Genomic DNA, 22,391 nt, shown 5'->3' on the forward strand with positions numbered 1-22,391 from the left:
GGAAGGGACAATCTTTTTCATATCAGGAAAAATATTAAGATATTAAATTAATTCAGTTTGTTTTTAATTGAGATGTAATTATGTTTGATGCAATAAGTTATTTCTTAAGTAAGCTATTGTGAAATTATGAAAGTATTGCATGGAATTGTATGTGCACATATACACTCAGTGGCCACTTTATTAGTTACCTCATACACCTAATAAAGTGGCCACTGAGTGTATGTTCATGGTCTTCTGCTACTATAGCCCATCCCCTTCAAGGTTTGACATGTGCATTCTGAGATGCTGTCCCACACACCACTGTTGTAATTCATGATTATTTAAGTTACTGTTGCCTTTGTGTCAACTGGAACCAGACTGGCTATTATCTTCTGATGTTTCTCATTAAAAAGATATTTTCAGCCATAGAACCACTGCTTACTGGATATCTTTTTAGTTTTTCACACCATTTTCTGTAAACTCTAGATTGTTTTTGATGATTAGATATTTACATTAACAAGCAGGTTACAGGTGTACCTAATAAAATGGCTACTCGGTGTAAAAATAAAGAAGATATATCCAAGATTTTGGAGCAAGATTTTAATAATGTGCCTTTTTTTTAAAGTCCACACATCATCTTCCTATCGCAGTCTGTTCTGTCTGGAGGAATCCATCTCTGTGGAATTCGACTGTGCCATGAAATAGCGCATGCCTGGTTTGGATTAGCGATTGGTGCTCGAGATTGGACTGAAGAGTGGATAAGTGAAGGCTTTGCTACTTATTTGGAGGATATATTTTGGGCAAAAGCACAGAAGGTACAATTTTATTTTCCCTAGTGCTATGTCACATTAGTACCCAGTGTCTGAGATTGGGCTCGTTGCTGTTGTAATTCTGGTGGTGCAGAGTTTCTTTCAAATTAATAACTTTTCTCTTGAAATAAAGGAGAAAAGAGTTTCATAAAAAAGATAAAGAATGCAAGAATATCTTCTGATCTATAATCTACCACCGTTTGGTAGAAATGCCAACATAAACATGAATCCCAGCACTGGATTGTCAGTCAATGCTGTTATTTATTTATTTTTACCTTCGTAGCAGAAATTGTGTTGGGAAACTAGGACAAAAATGAGAATAGTTCTATCTTTGAGACTGAGAGAAGCCTTCAAAGTTTTTGTTTTCTTTTGCCAGCATTTTTTCTATGCAGTTACGTAGAGATATATTTTTTTAAGGTCTTGCATTTTCTGAGCCTTTTTCTAACGTGGAATTGTTTATGTCCTGTCATTTTAAAGATTATTAAACACTTTGGCAAGTATAACATAGTGCAACTAATGTATTCCCCATCTAAGTATGGTGTGCATTGAAAGTGTAAATTTCAGTATCCCTTTGTGTGAAAAGTTGCAGCAGTGCGAAAGTATCCAAGTTATTACTATCAGCTGATTAATGAAAGATCTCCCATGTTCTTTGTGAAACTCAAGTCATAAGAAGCTGTTTATTTTTCCAAGTCTTTTTTTCACTATTTGGATTTTATGCTGTCAGCTGTGACATGCTTTGGAATACCATAAGGATATCAGAATCAGAATCAGGTTTTAGTATCACTGGCATATGTCGTGAAATTGCACAGCAGCAGTACAATACAATACATGATAAATATAGAAAAAAGTAAATCAATTATAGTAAGTGTATATATATATATATATATATATATATATATATATATATATATAATAAGTAGTTAAATTAAAAATAGTGCAAAAACAGAAATAATAAAAATGAGGTGGTGTTCATGGGTTCAATGCCTATTTAGGAATCGGATGGCAGAGAGGAAGAAACTGTTCCTGAATCACTGAGTTTGTGCCTTTAAGCTTCTGTGTCTCCTTCCTGACAATCACAATGAGAAGAGAGCATGTGTTGGTTGATGGAAATCCTTAAGGATAGATGTCACCTTTCTGAGGCACTGCTCCTAAGGAGGCTAGTACCAAAGATGGAGTTGAATGATTTCACAGCTTTCTGTAGCTTCTTTTGATCCTGTGCAATGGCACCCTCTCTTTACCAGAGAATGATGCAGCCTGTTAGAATGCTGTCCATAGTGTTTTAGATGACAGACAAAATCTCCTCAAATTCCTATGAAGTATAGTGCTGTCTTGCTTCTTTATAGCTGCATCAATATGTTGGGACCAGTTTAAATCCTCAAGTGATTTGAGACCCAGGAACTTGAAATTGCTCACTCTCTTCACTTCTGTTCCCTCTACGAGGATTGGTTCGTGTTCCCTTTTCTGAAGTCCACAATCAGCTCTTTTGTCTTACTGATGTTGTGTAAAACCACTCTACTAGCTGGTATATCTTGCTTCTGTACACACTCTCATCTCTATCTGAGATTCTGCCAACAATCAGCGAATTCATAGCTGGTATTTGAACTATGCTTAGCCACACAGTCATGAATATAGAGAGAATAGAGCAGTGGACTGAGCACACATTCCTAAGGTGCGCCAGTGTTGATCATCCACGAGGAGAAAATGTTATTACCAATCGCACAGATTGTGGTCTTCCAAGTAGGAAGTCGAGGACCCAATTGCAGAGGGAAGTACAGAGGCCCAGTTTCTGTAGCTTCTCAATCAGGACTGTGGGAATGATGGTGTTAAATGCTGAGCTATAGTCAACGAACAGCAGCCTGCCATAGGTGTTTGTTTTGTCCAGGTGATCTAAGGTTCTGTGAAGAGCCATTGATATTGTGCCTGCTGCAGACCTATTGAGGTGATAGGCAAATTGCAGTGGGTCAAGGCAGGAGTTGATTCTGGCCTTGATCAGCCTCTCAAAACATTTCATCACTATACTGCTACTGGACGATAGTCATAAAGGCAGCTCACACTACTCTTCTTGGGCACTGGTATAATTGTTGTCCTTTTGAAGCAGGTGGGAACTTCTTACTGTAGCAGTGAGAGATTGAAAATGTACTGGAATACACCTGCTAGTGGGCTGGCACACATTTTCAGAGCCTTACCAGGTATCCTGTCGGAGCTTGCCGCCTTGCGAGGGTTCACCCTCCTGAAAGACAGCATGTCATCACCCTTCGAGACAGAGAGCATAGAGTCACCAAATGCAGCAGGGATTTTCACATCTGTAGTTATATTCTCCCTTTCAAAGCAGGCATAAAAGCCGTTAAACTCATCAGGTAGTGAAGCATTGTTGCTATTCATGATGTTGGGTTTTGCTTGTAGGAAGTAATGTCCTGCAAACCCTGCCAGAGTTGATGTGCATCCGCTGTCGCCTCTAACCTCTCTTGGAATCATTTATTAGCTCTTGAGATAGTCCTCTGCAAGTCAAATCTGGCTTTCTTGTACAGGCCTGGGTTGCCAGACTTAAAAGCCACAGATTTAGCCCTCAGCAGATAACAAACCTCCTGGTTTATCCAAAGCTTTTAGTTTGGGAATGTACAGCAATTCTTTGTAGGCAGACACTCATCCACACATAGTACAACTGTGCTGACAAGGGAAGTCAAAGCTAATGTAAAAGCAAAGGAGAGGGCTTACAACAAAGCAAAGATTAGTGGGAAGATAAAGGATTGGGAAGATTTTAAAAACCTACAGAGAGCAACTAAAAGAATCAATAGGAGGGACAAGTTGAAATATGAAAGCAAGCTAGCAATAATATCAAAAGCTTCATGTAGCAGGGCATCAAAGGGTGATGACTGGAAGAATTGGATCAGCCCATGAGTGAATGGCAGAGCAGACTCGATGGGCTGAATGGCCTACTTCTGCTCCTGTATCTTATGGTCTTAATGAAATTGGTAACAACTGTGGCATATTCATCCAGATTCAAAGGTGGATTCCTGAATACAGTCCAGTCCACTTACAGGATTCAAAGCAGTCCTGCAAGCGCTCCTGTGCTTCCCTTGTCCGTTCTACTGGTGCTGCAGTCTTCAGTCTCTGCCGTATTCAGAGAGCAGATATACAGCTAGGTGATCAAACTTTCTGATGTGTGGGACAACACAGGAAGCACTTTGATCTTAGTGTAACAGTTGTCCAGTGTGTTGTTTCCCCTGGTACTACAAGCGATTTGTTGATCATTATTTAATGGTTTTTTTCATGCTTGTCTGGTTAAAATCATCCAAAATGATGGTGAAGGTGTCAGGGTGTGCTGTTTCGTTTATGTTCCTCACATCGCTCGGATCATATAGAGCCTGTTTGATATTATTGGCCTGAGGTGGAATGTTCACTGCTACCAAAAAGATCGATGAAATCTCCCATGGCAGGTAAAATGGATGGCACTTAATTGTATGATGTTCCAGGTCTGGTGATCAAAATTGGGACGTCACCAACACATTAGTACACCATGAGGAGTTGATCATGAGGCATATACCACCACCTCTGCTTTTGAGAGACTTGACAGTCCTATCTTGATGGTGCGTAGTGAATTCGTCAATCTGAATCGCTGCACTGGTATAGAAGGGGTTAACCAGGATTCTTTTAAGCAGAGGACACACACTGTCCTAATATCTCTCTGATACAGCACCCTAGCTCTGAAATTGTCAATTTTATTTGCCAGAGTCTGCGCATTTGCCAGCAAGATAGTCAGTATTGAAAGTCGAAAACCTCGTTCATTTTTTAAACACACCTGTAGCCCCAAGCAACGGCCACATTTCCGATGAAGAGTACCCCTAGCACGGATATTATGGCCACAGTAAGCATTATTTTTGTCAGTTGTAGGCTGCGACCTTTTGTTCTATTGCGTTAAAATATCTTTATTGACTGTACAGACCTTGGATGCAGTTGTGATTCTCAGCTGTAGCAGGCTGAAGTAGGAATATTTAGTCGTATCCATCGAGCTGTGCCACCTTAGGTTTGCCCTTTTGAAGGTGCCCCAGAAGTAAATATGAAAAGGGTAATATTAAACATGTTTGTTATTTATTTAAGTTTTTAAAATATATTATATATATATATAAAAGACGGTGAGGACAATTAAGGATGAAGGAAAATGAAAAGTGTTGGAGCTTTCTATCATTTTTTGGATTGATGTATTTTAGAATCAACAGATTGTCTGAGTTGTTCTTTTATTCCATTGAATTTTCCAACCAGTTAGTACTTGGCCTTTCCACTAAACCCTGAGAAAATTATCCAATTCCGTTTTGTAATTTATTGCTTAGTCTGCTTGCACCACCTTTTCAAATGTTGACTGCTAGATCATTACTAGTTGTATAATTTGTTTTCGTGAAAAATCAATATCCTCTGATTACTGACTATTCTGTCGCTGGAAGCAGTTACTTCTTATTCATCCTAATAGACTTTGTTACGATTTTGAACAGCTTTATCTAATATCCTCGGATTTTCCGTAAGAAGAAAATGACATGATTGTTCTAGCCTCTCCATATGACTGTATCCTGTATCCCTGGTTACATCTTAAAAATATCTCTAATAAACAAATCTATGAATTTACCTCATTCCCATGATGATGGATATAGGCAGCAGATGCCATTGTAACACTCAGCAAAAAACAAACTACTATAGGAACTAGTGGGTCAAAAGCATCTGAAAGCAAAGAAATAGACAACTGTTTCAGATTGGGACCCCGCATCAGTTCTGCATGTGTAGAGAGAGAATGGCTATTACTAGAAACTGAAAGGAAGGGGTAGGATAGGGGGTCTGGTAGCTGATAAGTAAGACCAGGTAAGGTGAGGGCTGATCAGCAGATGGAGCAATGAGGGAAGTGGAAGGCTGGATAGTGATATGAAGGATAAGGAAGGAATGAAGGACAGATGGGGGAGAGGGAGGTGCTGTAGAAAGACAAGGGCTGGTGGGTGATGGATAGAAATAGATAAGAGAAAAATAGTGGATAGAACCAGGTTGGTAGAGGGGAGGGGGAGGGTGGTAGCAACTGGAAGGGGATAAGAGTAGATAATATATATATAAGAGTAGATAAAATATAAAAACAAGATAGCAAAAGTTTTTAAAAATATATAAAGTGGAAGAGGGTGGTTAAAGTCAACATAGGTCCCTTGGAAAACAAGAAGAGGAAATTCATATTGGGTGATAAGGAAATGGCTGAGGCATCGAACAACTATCTTGTGTTGGTCTTCACAGTGGAGGACACGTCTAATATGCCAAAGAATGATGTTATGGAAGAAATGGGAGGTGAGCATCTCGATAAAATCACTGTTACTAAAGAGATAGTGATGAGCAAACTAGAGGGCCTGAAGGTAGATAAGTCCCCTGGTCCTGATGGGATGCATCCCAGGGTGCTGAGGGAATTGGCGGAGGTTATAGTAGACATGTTGGTAATCATTTACCAAAACTCTCTGGACTCTGGGCAGGTCCCGGCGGATTGGAAGACAGCAAATGTCACGCCACTTTTTTAAAAAGTAGGCAAAAGACGGGCAACTGTAGGCCAGTTAGCTTAACATCTGTAGTCAGGAAAATGCTTGAAGCTGTCATTAAGGGTGAAATAGCAAAATATTTAGAAAGGAGTGCTTCCATTAGATGCAGCATGGGTTCAGAAAGGGCAGGTCCTGTTTGACAATCTTACTGGAGTTCTTTGAGGACATAATGAGTGCAGTAGATAGAGGGGAACAGGTGGATGTCGTATACTTGGATTTCCAGAAGGTATTCAATAAGGTGCCACACAAGAGACTTATAAATAAGAAACAGATTCACGGAGCTGGAGGAGGTGTATTGGCATGGATAGCGGATTGGTTAACTGATAGAAGGCAGAGAGTTGGTATAAATGGGTGTTTCTCCGGTTGGCAGTCTGTGGTGAGTGGGGTGCCGTAGGGGTCGGTGCTGGGCCCACAGCTGTTTACCATTTTCACTGATGATTTGGAAGAGGGGACTGAGTGTAGCGTAGCAAAATTTGCTGATGACACTAAACTGAGTGGAAAAGCAAGTTGTACAGAGGATATGGAGAGTCTGCAGAGGAATAGAGATAGGTTAAGTGAGTGGGCCAAGGTCTGGCTGATGGAAGAGCAGATTATCATTTAAATAGTGAAAGATTGCAGCATGCTGTTGTGCAGAGGGACTTGGGAGTGCTTGTGCATGAATCGCAAAAAGTTGGTTCGCAGGTACAACGGGTTGTTAAGAAGGCGAACGGATTGTTGGCCTTCATTGTTAAAGGGATTGAATTCAAGAGCAGGGAGGTCATACTGCAACTATACAGGGTTGCTGGTGAGGCCACACCTGGAGTACTGTGTGCAGTTCTGGTCTTGAGGAAGGATATACTGGCTTTGGAGGCAGCACAGAGGAGGTTCACCAGGTTGATTCCAGGGATGATAGGGTTAACCAATGAGTAGAGATTGAATCACCTGAGGCTATGCTGTCTGGAATTCAGAAGTATGAGAAGGGATCTTGTAGAAACATACAAAATTTTGAAAGGGATAGATAAGATAGAAGTGGGAAAGTTGTTTCCATTGGTAGGTGAGACGAGAACTAGGGGACATTGCCGCAAGATTCGGGGGAGAATATTTATGATGGAGATGAGGAGAAACTGTTTTCCCCAGAATCTGTTAATCTGTGGAATTCTCTGCCCAGGGTAGTAGCTGAGGTTTCTTCACTAAATATATTTAAGATACAGTTAGATAGATTTTTACATAGTAGGGGAATTAAAGGTTATGGGGAAAAGGCAGGTGGATGGAGCTGAGTTTACAGACAGATCTTATTGAATGGCGGGGCAGGCTCAATGGGCCGGATGGCCTACTCCTGCTCCTATTTCTTATGTTCTTTATGTAAGAGGAGACTAATCAGGAGTGATGATAGGCTGATGAAACTAGATGGGGGGGGGGTGGAGAAACAGATATAGGAAGGATAGGCCAAAGGAGTAGAAACCCAGGTGGACAGGTATGTTTGTTATGAGCAGATGGAGTGGAGTCAGAGGGTGGGGGAAAAGAGAAGGTGAATAAAGGGTGAGAGAGCCTAGATAGACTGATGGAAGTGGAGAAGGAACTTAGAAGTGTAGTTACCTGTGGAAAACTCAGTGTTTGTAAAGATGGGCTGTAGCCTACAAAAATGGTATATGAGGTGTCAGTCATCAAGTCTCCCTGGATTATTCACTCTCTCCCACCTGTTCCCATCTGTTTGTTACTCACATACAGTATAAATGTTATCGGCCCCCTCAAGCCCATGATGCCATTCCTTCAAAGCCAACTTGACTGCAGGCAGCTCTCTATTTCCACTGTCATAGTTCACCTCTGCTGGGGATAGCCACCTGGAGGAAAAGGCACAGGTATGCAGTTTACTATCCAAAGATGTCCATTGAGTCAGCACTGCACCCACTCCAGCATCCGAGGAGTCCACTGCACGATGAAGGGAAGGTCCAGGATAGGTGAAACCAAAGTGGGAGCTGTCATGAGCCACTGTTTGAGCTCTCGAAAAGCAGCCTCCATTTTGGTAGTCCAAACAAAAGAGCTGATGGATCTCTCTGTGCTGTCAGTGGAGCACCACTGAGCTGAAGTTCCTGATAAACTTTCTGTAAAAGTTGGCAAATCCCAGGAATTGTTGGACTTGTTTCATATTGGATGGTTGTGGAAAATCTGACTGCTTGTGTCTTAGAGATTGCCATTAGAAAATCCAAAAATCTGAGATGCAAAGGGACTTGGGAGTCCTTGTGCAGAACACTCTAAAGGTTAAGTTGCAGGTCGAGTCGGTGGTCAGCAAGTCGAATACAATGTTAACATTCATTTCAAGAGGTCTAGAATAGAAAAGCAATGATGCGATGCTGAGGCTTTATAAGGCACTGGTGAGGCCTCACCTTGAGTATTGTGAACAGTTTTGGGCTCTTCATCTAAGAAAAGATATGCTGGGATTGGAGAGGGTTCAGAGGAGATTCACAAGGATGATTCGGGGAATGAAATGTTATCTTATGAGGAACATTTGATGACTCTAAGTCTGTACTCGCTGGAATTTAGAAGGATGATGGGGGATCTCATTGAAACACTTTGAATGTTGAAATGCCTAGACAGAGCAGATGTGGAAAGGATTTTTCCCATGGGTTGTGGGGGGGGGGGAAGTCTAGGACAAGAGGGCATTGCCTCAGATTAGAGGGGTGTCCATTTAAAACAGAGATGCAGAGAAATTTTGTTAGCTAAAGGGTGGTGAATTCGTGGAATTTATTACCACAGGCAGCTGTGGAGGCTAGGTTGTTGGGTGTATTTAAGGCAGAGCTTGACAGGTTCTTGATTGGACGTGGCATCAAAGGTTTCAGGGAGAAGGTTGGAGAATGAGTCTGAGGTGGGGAAAAAAAGATCAGCCACGATTGAATGACAGAGCAGTCTCAATGTGTCAAGTGGCCCAATTCTGCTCTTGTCTTATGGTTTTATACCTATCCACTGGTGCTCCTTTTATCTAGGCCTAGTCTTTCCTATCTCACCCTCCCCCGATCTGGTTTCATCTCTACCTTCCCCCTGCTGTCTAACTACTTTTTCCCCCATGTCTGTTTCCACCTTTCACTGACCAACCTACCTCTCAGTACCTTTCCCCAGCCAGACTCCAACCTAGTCCCACCAGACCATCATGCCTCCCTTGTCTGGTTACACTTATCACCTGACATCCTTTAATCTCTACCTTTCCCCTCTCCATCCCCATCCCCATGTGGTTCCATCTGACTATCATCTTCCACTTTATTTTGTTCCACATATTACCTACCAGCCCCTGTATCAACCCTTCCTTTTACCACTTTCTACTGGCTATCTTCTTTCTTTATTCTCAGTCCTGATACAGGGCCCTGATCTGAAACCTTGACCATTTCTTTGCCCCAACAGATGCTGCTTGACCCACTGAGTTTCTCCAGTGATTTACTTTTAACTTAATTCCAACATCTGCAGTCTTTTCTGTCTCCATTTTATCACATAGATTTGATGTCTGAACTCAGTATTGAACTGACATTTGTGGCAGTCAGTCTCTTCCAGTTTCCTTTTTCGATTCATTCTGGCAAGCCAAAGCTGTTCTTTTCCATTTTCCTTTCTCCTCGATTCACTTTGTTTGGATTATCATCCATTATGAAATATGAAGATGGAGTCAACTGAAACAAAATACTGATGGATTTTCATGGAGAGTGGGGTGAGTTCTAGTATTTTATCAACCAGACTTAGACACAAGAGTCTCAGGACTTGCACCACCAGGTTCAAGAACAGTTACTACCTCTCAACCATTAGGCTCTTGAACAGAAGGGGATAACTACACTCACTTACCCCATCATTGAGATGTTCCTAAAAACAATGATCTCACTTTAAGGACTCTTTATCTCATTATCTCATATTCTTGTTGTTTATTGCTATTTATTTATATTTGCATTTGCACAGTTTGTTATCTTCTGTACTCTGGTTCTGTTATAGTTACTATTCGATAGATTTGCTAAGTGTGCCCATAGGAAAATGAATTTCAGGATTGTATATGGTGACATATATGTACATTGATAATAATAAAATTTAATTTACTTTACATTTTGATCATCATTCTTGTACCAGTTATAAAAAAATATTATAGAAGAAAAGATCATAGGTAAGTTGGTTTGTTATTGTCCTGTGTAACAAGGTATAGTGAAAAACTTGTCTTGCATGCCATACATACAAATAATTCATAACAAAGGTGCATTGAAGTACTACAAGGTTAAACAATAACAGAGTGCAGCATAAAGAGTTACAGTATAAAGAAAGTGCAGTGTTCATAACACAGTGAGGTGCGAGGTCACAAGAGATAGGTTGTGAGATCAGCAGTCCATCGTATTGCAATGAAGTAGCATTCAATAGTGAGACAGAAGTTGTCTTCGAGTCCCTAAGACCATAAGATGTAGGAGCAGAATCAGGCCATTCAGCCCATTGTGTCTGTTCTACCATTTCATCATGGCTGATTTATTATCCCTCTCAACCCTATTCTTCTGCCTTCTCACCCTAAATTTTGACACCCTTACTAATCAAGAACCTGTCATCCTCTTCTTTAAATATACACAATGATATAGCTTCCATAGCCATCTCTGGCAATGTATTCCATAGATCCACCACCCTCTGGCTAAACAATTTGTCAGTAAGTGCTATGAATCAGTCTTTTGAATCGTTTACCCAATGGGGATGGAGTATAAGAGAGAATGTTCCGGGTAGGTGGGATCTTTGATTATGCTGGCTGTGTTTACTGAGGATGGACAGTCCATGGAGGGGAGGCTGGATTCTGTGATACACTCAACTATGCACAACTCTCTGCAGTTTCTTGGGTAAGGTACAGAGCAGTTGTCATGCCAAGCCATGATGCATCCAGAGAGGATGTTTTCAATGAACGTAGAAACGGAACAGTACAGTATAGCTAAAGGCCCTTCATCACAAACAGCAGAGATCTCAGTACAGATCCCTTCAGAACACCACTAATTATAGAGCTACAGCTAGAATAAGTCCCTTCAACTACTATCCTCTCTCTTCTGTGGACAAGCCAGTTGTGAACCTGAACAGGCAATTTACCATAGATCCCATGAGTCTTAATCTTCTGATGACCCTCATGAGGGACCTTGTCAAACACTTCATTAAAATCCATGGTGATAACATCTACGGCTGCACCTTCATCAAACACCCTTGTCACCTCATCAAAACACTTAATTAAATTAGTAAAATACGACTTGTTCCGCACAAAGCCACGCTAGTTCTCCCTAATCAGGCCATGGTCTTCCAAATGCTCATAAATCCTATCCCTAAGAATTCTCTCCAATAAATTTCCTACCACTGAAGTGAGACTCACCAGTCTATATTTTCCAGGATTATCCTTATTTTCCTTTTAAAGAAAATGGTGCATCAATTAAAATTTGGTAAGAGTCAAAGAGGACATGCCAAATTTCTTTAGCCTTCTGAGGAAGTAGTGACATCAGTAAGCATTCTTGGTTGTAGTGAAATGGAGTCGGGTTTAATATTATTGACATATGTCGTGAAATTTGTTGCTTTGTGGCAGCAATATATTGCAATGCACAGTAATAAAAACAAATATCAATAAGAAGTATATATTTTTAAAGAAATAAATAGTGCAGCAAGAGAGGGAAAAAAACTACTGAGGAAGTGTTCATGTTTTATATTGTCCAATCAGAAATCTGATGGTGGAGGGGAAGAAGCTGTTCCTGAAACGTTAAGTGTGAACTTTTAGGCTCCTGTACCTCTTCCTTGATGGTAGCAATGAGAAAAGGTCATGTCTTAGGTGATGGAGGTCCCAAATGATGGATGTTGCCTTTTTGAGGCATTGCTTTTTGAAGGTGTCCTATATGCTAGGGAGGATAGTACCCATGATGGAGTTGACCATGTTTACAACTTCCTGCAGACTTTTCTGAACCAATGGCCCCTCTATCCCAATGGTGATGCAAACCAGTTAGAATGTTCTCCCTGGTTAGTCATAGAAATTTGTGAGTGCTTTTGGTGACATACCAAATCTCCTCAAACTCTTAATGGAAGTATAGCTGCTGTTGTGCCTTCTTTGTAATAGCATCAATATGTTAGGCCCAGATTAGATCCTAGGAACTTGAAACTGCTCACTTTTGCACTACTGATTCCTCAATGAGGGCTGGTGTGTGCTCCCTCAACTTCCTCTTCCTGAAGTTGAGGAATGGTTTGTGTTCTCTCGATTTTCCCCCTCCTGAAGCCCACAATCAATTCCTTGGTCTTACTGACATTGAGTGCAAGATTGTTGCTGTGACACCACTCAACTGGCTGATCTTTCTCGCTACTGTACGCCTCCTCCTCGCCTTCTGAAATTCTGCCACCAATAGTTGTGTCATCGGCAGGTTTATAGATGGCGTTTGAGCTATGTCTAGCCACACAATCATGGGTGTAGAGAGAGTAGAGCAGTGGGTTAAGCTTGCATCCTTGACTTGCACCCGTGTCGATTGTCATCGAGAAGGAGATGTTATTTCCAATCCGCACAAACTGTGGTCTCCCAGTGAGGAAGTCAAGGGTTCAGTTGCAGAGACCCAGGTTTTGGAGCTTGTTGATTAGAACTGAGGGTATGATTGCGTTGAATCATGATTTAAAAATTGTTAAGTCAGATATGGCAAATGTATGTGGATAATGTAAGCACCAGTCGGAGGAGCAAACTAATCACAACTTATTGCTTCCCAGAACATAAAATAAATCGTAGTGTCAATGTGGTTGGATCAGGACAGACTATTGGTGATGTTCACTCCTAAGATCTCTCAACTCTCTCACCCTCAGCACCTTTGATGTAAGCAGGACCATGTGCATTGTCTCCTTTCCTGAGATCAATGGCCAACTCTTGATTTTGTTGGCATTGATGGAAAGGTTGTTATTATATAACGACATCACTAGGCAACAACAGAAATGCTGTACACTATGCCATTGGCAGATTATGATGCCATTTAGTATTCTATTGCTGTTATTATGGAGTTCATTACTCCAACTAATTTTCTTACTTAATTTTGCAAGGCATGTGTTAGTTATCAAGTGTTCATTGACCATGCTTCTCTAGCTGTCACAGGAAACAATGCAAGAACAACAGCAACTAAGATCCTTGCTGCGATGGAGAAGGCTCAGAGAAGAAATTCAGAACTCTGAAGAAGAATTGCAAGTTCTGAGGTGAGTGCAGGTACATTGCTCATGGGAGAGATAAGGGAATGCCCTACAATGGAGAGTCGGACTGCATTGAGTAATAGTAGGGCCTTGGCATACAAGTCCAAGGATCCCTGAAGATGACGGCACAGTAAAATAGTGAAGAAGGCATATAGGATATTGACCTTCATTAGCATGGGCATAGAACATAAGAGCAAGTAGGTTATGCTGCAGCTTTGTAAAAGCTTTGTTAAGCCACAACTAGAATAATGTGGACAAATGTGGTTGCCACATTAGAGAAAGAATGAGATTGTATTGGAAAAAATGCAGAGGAGATTCATTGGGATGTTATCTCAGATTCAGATTAAGATCCAGTTTATTGTCATTTAGAAATCACAAATGCAATGCAGTTAAAAAATGAGATAACGTTCCTCCAGAATGATATCACAAAAGCACATGACAAAACAGAATACACCAGAAAATCCACATAACGTTTGGCAATCCCCAATCCAGAGTCCGGAGCAGCTGCTGCGTATTAATATTGCGCTACCATCTTAGCGTGATCCCTGGAAATGTGCTCCAAACCCACCAGACAAAACAAGACCAAAATCTAAAGCTATAAGACCTGCACAAAACCACATAGTTACAACATACAGTTACAACAGTGCAAACAATAGCATAATTGATAAAGAAACAGACCATGGGCACAGTAAAAAATAGTCCAGAGATGTTAAAAGACTATAAGTTCGAAAGAAACCACCACACAGTTTCCACAAGTCCTCAAGGTCCCGATGGACTCGTCATTCCACGCAGGCGGCAGAAGGGAATACTCCCACTATGGACTTCCACGGCACCACCAAACTCAGTCTCACAGTGAAAGCGCTCCGACCGCAGCAGACTCCGAGTCCGTTGAACCGCCGAGCCTCCGACTGTCCCCTCCGGCACAGCTTCTCTGAGCACCATCCTCTGCTGAGCGTATTAAGATGTCCCCACCAACGGCCACTGGCAACGTGGTCCCGAGGACTAGGGCCTGTTCTTCTCAGCAGAGTCCCGGACCTCACAGCAGCAGCAGCAACGAAGAGGGCTTTCCTGGAGATTTCCAGATGTTCCTCCATGCTCCCATGTCCGTTTTTCATCAGATTAGGATTGAGCACGGCACCCTGCTTAACAAATACAGATATCAGCTCCGGAGTAGCCGCTACAAGCTGCCTGCGTTGCGCCGCCATCTTGAACAATCTTGAATCTTGAATCTAGATGGGATGTTTCAGATCTGGGGAAGAACAACTGATGAGGCTGGGTTTGATTACTTTGCTTAGTTTTGGAATCAGAGCCTCACAACATGGAAGCAGCTTCTTTGGCCCACAGTGTTCAATCAAGCTCCCATTTACACCAACCATACATTAATCTTATTTTATTCTCCCCATTTTTCCATTGGGTCCCCAAATTCCATGACTCACTTAGACACTAAATGTAGTCACCCATGTAGTAATGGAGAATGTGAAAACTCAGTCGCCTGAAGTCAAGATTAATCTGGCATTGCTGTCACTGTGAAGCAATGGCTTTGCTTGCTGTGATACTACTTTTTGCTGTAAATTCTGTCAATATACTACCTTAAATTCGTCACACGCTAACCACTGTATGAATATGGTTCCTACACTAGAATTTAACATCTCAAAACAGGTGTGCAAAGTCTACAATCATCACAGTTCAACAGGACAAAAAACTTAAATCCTCTGATAAGCTGAGAGAAAATTTCGTATTAATGTCACTGAAATTCCATTGGGAAAATACGAGGGGTGATTGATAAGTTCATGGTTTAAGGTAGAAGGAGTCAATTTTAAAAAACTTAGCACATTTATTTTTCAACATAGTTCCCTCCTACATTTACAGACTTAGTCCAGCGGTCGTGGAGCATATGGATCTTGGACCTTCAGAAAGTGTCCACAGATGGGTGCTTGATAAGTTTGTGACCTAAGGTAGAAGGAGATGAGTTATACAGCTCTCGTTACATGCAGAAAGTTTGAAGTTAATAACTTATCTCCTTCTACCTTAGGCCACAAACTTATCAATCACCCCAATGAGTTATTAACTTCAGACTTTCTGCATAATCACTTAAAGAGTTGAACTGCATGTGCATGTAATGAGAGCTGTACAACTCATTCTGTCTACCTTAGGCAACGAGCTTATCAATCACCCATCTGTGGACACTTTCTGGAGGTCCAGGATGCGTATGCTCCCTGACCGCTGGACTAAGTGTGTGAATGTAGGAGGGGACTATGTTGAAAAATAAATGTGCTAGATTTTCTAAAATTGACTCCTTCTACCTTAGGCTGCAAACTTATCAATCACCCCTTGTACATTAACTGTCTCAAAGTACACAACCATATAGCACAACGCATTTAAATTCGGTGCTGGGAATTGCACATATTTTCTTCTTCACTGACCCTAAAGTAACAAATTATTAAAGAAAAAAGGTGCAGCATGTGCTTTCCTTTCTCTGGTACTTCAAAAACTCGGTTCTTTTCAATGGCTGAACTCTGTTGCTACATATTCATTGTCATAGATGGAAGAACTTGTTAATATCTTAATAAGTTTTCAGTAAGCTGGTTGAGAAAGGAATATAAACAGCATCAGCAAAAGCATAATTAAAATATACATATACAGATTAAGGGAGTGGGAAAGAAGTTGTCAGATGTTCATGTAAAGCAGGAAATTGCAGTGAGTTACTTTGTGTGAAGAGGTATTCAAAATTATGAAACATGAACAGAGTTGATAGTACGAAACTTTCCCTTTCACAGAGATGTCAAAAACTGGAGGAGATAGGTTTAGGGTAAGTAAGAGAAGGTTTAGGGAGGATCTGATGAAGAATTTTATCACCCAGATGATGATGGAATATGGGATGTACACTGGAAGTAAGTGTTGGAAGCAGGTATTCTGTTAATATTTACCATATGTCTGGATGAGAACTTGAATTGTCAAATCATAGAAGTCTAGGAACTGTGTGCTGGTAAATTGAATACAAAGGGGTAATTGATCTTTGACATAGACTTGCTGGGCTGAATGGCCTGTTTCTGTGCTTTGGCATTTTGCCTTTTTTTGACATTATTGTTTTGTTGCCTTATAACATGATGTTAGGTTTGTAACACAATAACAAGAAGCATGTATTTGAACAAGACAGTCCAGGTTTCCTGATATTTGATTGTTGTCATAATGTAGTTGCCTGTTAAGTATCATGGTAATGTTCAGCTTTAATCTGAATGTCTTCCAGAAGTTTGACAGACTTCATGTTCTGAATGTACACATTCCAGACCAATGTGATATATTAGTTTGGCTTGGCCAAATCCTCTCTGGATTCCAGTTAAAAATTCTTTGGGCTCTGAGTTGTAAACATTTGGGTAACTACTGCATTTTTGAGCTGCTTTTAAGTAAGTGATGTAGCTAGAATTTATCATTTCGCTTGAGCTATTTGCTCTTTGGCAATATTTTTATGTTGTGTTTCTTGCTTGAAATATTTATTTCTCCTTAATATTGTTAAGTTTTAAACTCATCCAGCTCCATTATGGGTGCTAGCCTCCCCAGCATCCAGGCCACCTTCAAAAGGCGATGTTTCAACAAGGTGGCATCCGTCATTAACGACCCACATCACCCAGTACATGCCCTCTTCTCATTGCTACCATCAAGGAGGAAGTATAGGAGCCTGAAGGTACATACTGCTTCAGGAACAGCTGCTTCCCCCTTCCATCAGATTTTTGAATGGACAATGAACCCGTGAACACTACCTCACTAGTTTTTCCCTCTCTTTGTGTACTAGTTATTTAATTTAATTTTCTTTTTTATATCTACTTATTCTAACTTGTAATTTTTATTATGTTTTGCTGTATACTACTGCCACGAAACAAATTTTGCAACATATGCCAGTGATATTAAAACTAATTCAGATTCTTATTCTGATTCTCATTACCATTGTAGAGATTTTCCAGCACAGTAGGAAGTAACTTAGTGTTTTCTTGTTCTGTCACAGCATGTCATCTCCCAGCTGGAGCAGTGTAAAACTAAATACACTATTGTGTACTTCCCCATAGTTCTGCTTCATTATTTATTACCTATGCCTCTGTATTCTTCCCTTAAAAGGTGTACTAGTCAACCACTGACTTTCCAAAGCATTCCATTCTGCAGCAACTCTTCACATTGGGGGAAAAAAATTCTTACTTAATTAGCATTCTGTTTGGCTATGTTCAATGAGATTGTTCCAGTTTTTTGAATCTCCGTGCAAATTCTCATTTCTGCTCTTAATTTGTTGATTCCATGCTAAAAAGGCTTTCAAGATCTATAAAGGGGCACTTAAAAGTAGATACTATTACCTAAGTATTGTATTGATCTATTATTCTTCATCTTAACAATGATTTCAATCCCTTTTTGTAAAAAAAAACAGATTTATAGATCTTCTTTCACATGCCTTCACTTTCAAAGAGTTATATTTTTAAAACCAAAGGCATCTGTGCTTTTTCATCTTCCTTGTTATCTTCCCCAAAGCAAATATCTTTGTTACCCACATTAAATTGGAGCTATCACTTGTTCTCTGTGTTCAGTTTACCAATCTATATCTTCCTGTAATATCTTGGGGATCAAAATTTTAGTTGCTGGTATTAATTGTCTTTTTGCATTAATTTTCCGGTATTTGTTTCAGTTGACTTCACTGTGAGAGAATATCAGGAAGGAAGTACAAATGGTGCACATTGTTATAGCATCAAATTAATACTAGTGACAAAAAAACTAACATATACCACTTAGCATGTGAAGTTTAGCCAGCTTTTTATTTGCATCCGCAGCAGGTGTTGAGATAGTCGTCCCTGTTCCAAGGCCAAGTCCTTGAAATACCAAGTCCTTGAAATTACTGACTCTGGGGTCTATTTCTTATGGTTCTTCCCTAATCTGAGCAACATCCATTTAACTTAACTCATTACTTCCTGCTTAGCGATCAACTTTGTCACTGTTGCTACATCTGCCTTCATAACATATGGCAAATAAGACTTTTATAAGGCAGATCACGCTTTGGCTTCTGAAAATACATTACATCTTTTGTAATCACTTTTTCTATTGTGTTTGTCATCACTTCAAACAGACTAATTAACTTCTGCATTTCATTTTAACTGTGTACTGCCTGAATATTTCCTCTTGGTGACAAATATGCTACCGATGCATTCTTCAGTCTAACATGGATGCAACCACTACATGTATATTCTTTCGCACCATTATAAGAGTCAGTAGACTTGTTGCATGCAACCTGTGATCTGTGTTTTTATACTGTTTCTGGATGGCACTCTATATAAATGCAGGTTTAGCTTTTTCTGCAGTACATTTAATGTTGCAGAGAATGGGTAAATCCAAACGCAAGACAGTGGCACGGAGATAGAGTTGGGATGCAGATGAGGGCATGAACGCGGCTGGAGTTGAATGGCAAACAGGAGAGTGACTGGAAAGGCAGGCGGCTGACAACTCTACATCTTGATACGGAGTGTTGCTAGAGCTGAAAGGTGAAAAGGAGACAGGCGGCAGGCAATAATTATCTTGACACGGAGAGACAGAGTTACACAGGCAAACCTCGGTACTGAAGTAAAACTTAGAATACACAATCCTAAGCAGCCGGGAACATGAATTACCACATTGGCTGAAACAACGATCTGGCGATGAGTGGATGCAAAGCCGGGGTATTTATGCTGCAGGTTTAGATGAGAATCAGGTGCTGCAATCGAGGAGCCCGGGAGAACACAGGGAAAAGGGAATTAGGAGAATATGAGGAATCAACGGTCGGGACTGTGACATTTAATCTGTGGCGTTTAATGAATATAGCTGTCATTCATCTTTGAAAATGTTCCATTAAACCTTCGAAGTCTGGATGAAGAGGGTCTAAGATTTGGAGAGCAATTTCGTCCTCCACTATCTGCTACTGATTTTGTCCTGTTTTACTGCCAGCTCACCTTTTACTTCAGCTTCCATGTCAAATATGTGTGGTGCCATATTGCAGTGAAATCCAACTTTTCTCTGGTGATGGGTACACCAATAGAGCTTCATTTGGTAGAGCAGGTGAAGGACATTTTTGTCCAATGTTAAATCAATTTAAAAGCTCTTCAACTGTAACTGAATGGCTGTTATGCAATTATTCTAAGCGTAAGCTTTGATCAGTTGGAAGACTTATATTTTCCCCTGTCTGTCCTACAGGAGATAAGAATGTTGAATGATTCCCATGTTTCAGCATGCTGTCTATGTTGTGGATAATTGTCTGTCTGTGATTCATGCCAGTGCAGTCGATGAAAAGGAAAAGCAATCAAATGTGAATTAAGGGAAATTATATGATTGCTGCTTAATGGCAGTGTAAAATAATGGTGGTGGTGGTGGGGAGGAGGCGGTGGTGACGTAATTAATTCTCAGTTCATTGCTGAGGAGTGGAGATAGTTTTGCCAGATCTCCAACCAAGATACACTTCTCATGGGACTCTAATTTTAATGTGAGGCTAAGGAGGTTATTTCTAGAAATGTCATGATTTTATCCAGATGTTATAATTTCATCTGTGTAAAATAGGAGTGCATGATTACTAGGGAATATTTGTAAGTAATAGAAGCGACTTTTAGAACAGATTGAAAGATTAACTTTCTGTATCATCTTCGGCAGTATTTTTAATTACTGTTTCTCGCTCCACGTCTAAAGTTACAATTTGCAACATAGTGCTGTTTAAATTGTACAGCGGTGTTGTACAATGAGGCCTCAAAATATGGACGTGTAGTTCTTTTGTTTCAGCTCAATGCATGTGAAAACTGATATTGTTTCTCTGGACTGGAATGCAGTTACCATTGTTTTTCAGGTCAAATGGTGCTACTTAAGAAATTTAATCTAGCTTTTATGTTTCCGAGGTAAGCTTTTGCCTTTGACAAGTTTTTGCCAAATAAAACACCATAAAAACACCATTCTGAATGCACTGTCAGCAAAGTCAGGTCATATTGCAGTTGTATAGTCAGGCTGCGAGGAGTATTACGTACATTTCTAGTTGCTCTATTAGAGGAAGGATGTGGAGGCTTTTGAGAGGCTTCAGAAGAGCTTTGCTAGGATGCTGTTCGTATTTGAGGGTATTAGCTATGTATATGAGGCAAGGTTGTACAAACTTGAGTTTTTTTCTCTGGAATATCGGAGGCTGAGGGGAGATCTGAGAAGTTTACAAAATTATGAGAGGTATAGGGAGTGTAGATAGGCAGAATCTTTTATGCAGGGTAGGAATGTCAAATACTAGAAGACAGTTCACATCTGGCGATCACAGGAACGCCCACAGGAATGTGTTTGCCTGTCATTTGGGCATAGTGACAGACAAACACGTTCCTGTAGACATCGAAAAAATTCTTGCCCTCGGCTTCTGTATATAGATTGTGCCAAGTATCTAATTTTTGGAGTAAGTGGGGAGAGAGACGTTAAGGTCATCCTTTGCTGTATATGCAAGCTGTAAATTAGGTTTGGAATGTATATGCAGTGGTGTTAGAAAGTTTGTGAACCCTAGATAAAGAGAATCCAATTAAATGATGATTAGTGGTTGACATCCAACTATCTCGGAGGACAATGGGTGATGATGATCATGATCACAAGCCTGGGTGAAAGGTATGGAGATTCTGAGATGCCCAGTCGTCAAGATCTCCCTCATGGCCTCACCAGTATAGTCCAAAGGAAAGCTTATGAAGCAATATGCTTGGCACCAGCTTGGCTGTAGGGGCTGCTGGAAGTTTGTTCAATGACGTCCAGCCACCTTAGGGGCTCCGCTCTGGATTTGCTGTCTGGCTTTACTTTTGTAACCTTTGTCTCTCGTGAGTCTTGTCATGAGGCAGTAAGGCTATTTTTCTATAGCTGGAGATCTGGTTTACGAGCTCCAGGGCATGTCCAAGCACCACTGGGCCTGCATGCTACATATGCAGGGGCCTGACCTTCTCCCCGTCCTTTGTAATTCAGCCTGAGTCTGAGAGGAGTTTCTGTGTGTTGCCAGTGAGGAGGCTTGCTGTTGGAGAGGCTATGTACTGGCAGGGAAAGACTTACACACTCACCTCTCCTTTTCATGAGACTGTTAGCCAGCAGTGGAAGCTGAAAATGAGAACAAGCACTATCCACACTAGACGTATCACAACAACCATTTTGACCCAATTAAATAAATAACACAAAACCCATTATATTTATTTATTTATTGCAAAAAAAATGATTCAATATTACATGTATTTGTTGGGAAAAGTAGGTGAACCTTTGCTTTCAGTAACTTGTGTGATCCCTTGTAAGGCAATAGCTTTAATCAGGCGTTTCCAGTGATAGTTGATCAGTCATGCACATCAGCTTGGAGGAATTTGAGGCCATTCCTCCTTACAAAACTGCTTTAACTCTGAGATGTTGCTGGGCTTCTTTGCATGAACTACTTGCTTCAGGTCTATCCACGACATTTAATAAGATTAATGTCAGGACTTTGACTCGGCCATTCCAAAATATGAATTTTCTTCTTTTTAAGCCATTCTGTTGTTGATCTACTCTTGTCTTTCAGATCATTGTCTTGTATTATCCAACTTATATTAAGCTTCAGGTGATGGACCGCTACCCTGACATTCTCCTGTAAAATGTCTTGATACAATTTTGAATTCATTGTTCCCCTCAATGATTGCAAGCTGTCCCAGCCCCGAGGCATTAAAGCAGCCTCAAACCATGATGCTCCTTCCACCGTGCTTCACAGTTGGGATGAGGTTTTGATGTTGGTGTGCAGTGCCGTTTTCCCTCCAAACGTAGCAATGTGCATTTCTGCTGAAAAGTTCAACTTTTGTCACATCTGTCCACAGAACATTGTCCCGGAAGCATTGTAGAGCATCCAGGTGGTCATTTGCAAACTTGAGATGTG

At 40.7% G+C, this 22,391-nt stretch overlaps 1 protein-coding gene across 8 annotated transcripts in view; it reads left to right on the forward strand.

Moving 5' to 3' along the window:
- aopep (aminopeptidase O (putative)) overlaps nucleotides 1–22,391 on the forward strand; it is a 213,228-nt gene that overhangs the window by 68,383 nt on the left and 122,454 nt on the right. For all 8 annotated transcript variants that reach the window (XM_059969857.1, XM_059969858.1, XM_059969861.1 and 5 more), the window contains exons 6-7: nucleotides 605–794; nucleotides 13,404–13,510. In XM_059969857.1, coding sequence (XP_059825840.1) covers nucleotides 605–794; nucleotides 13,404–13,510 — 297 coding nt within the window. The remainder of the gene's footprint in view (nucleotides 1–604; nucleotides 795–13,403; nucleotides 13,511–22,391) is intronic.

Source organism: Hypanus sabinus, chromosome 5, assembly GCF_030144855.1.
Source record: "Hypanus sabinus isolate sHypSab1 chromosome 5, sHypSab1.hap1, whole genome shotgun sequence".
NCBI lineage: Eukaryota > Metazoa > Chordata > Chondrichthyes > Myliobatiformes > Dasyatidae > Hypanus > Hypanus sabinus.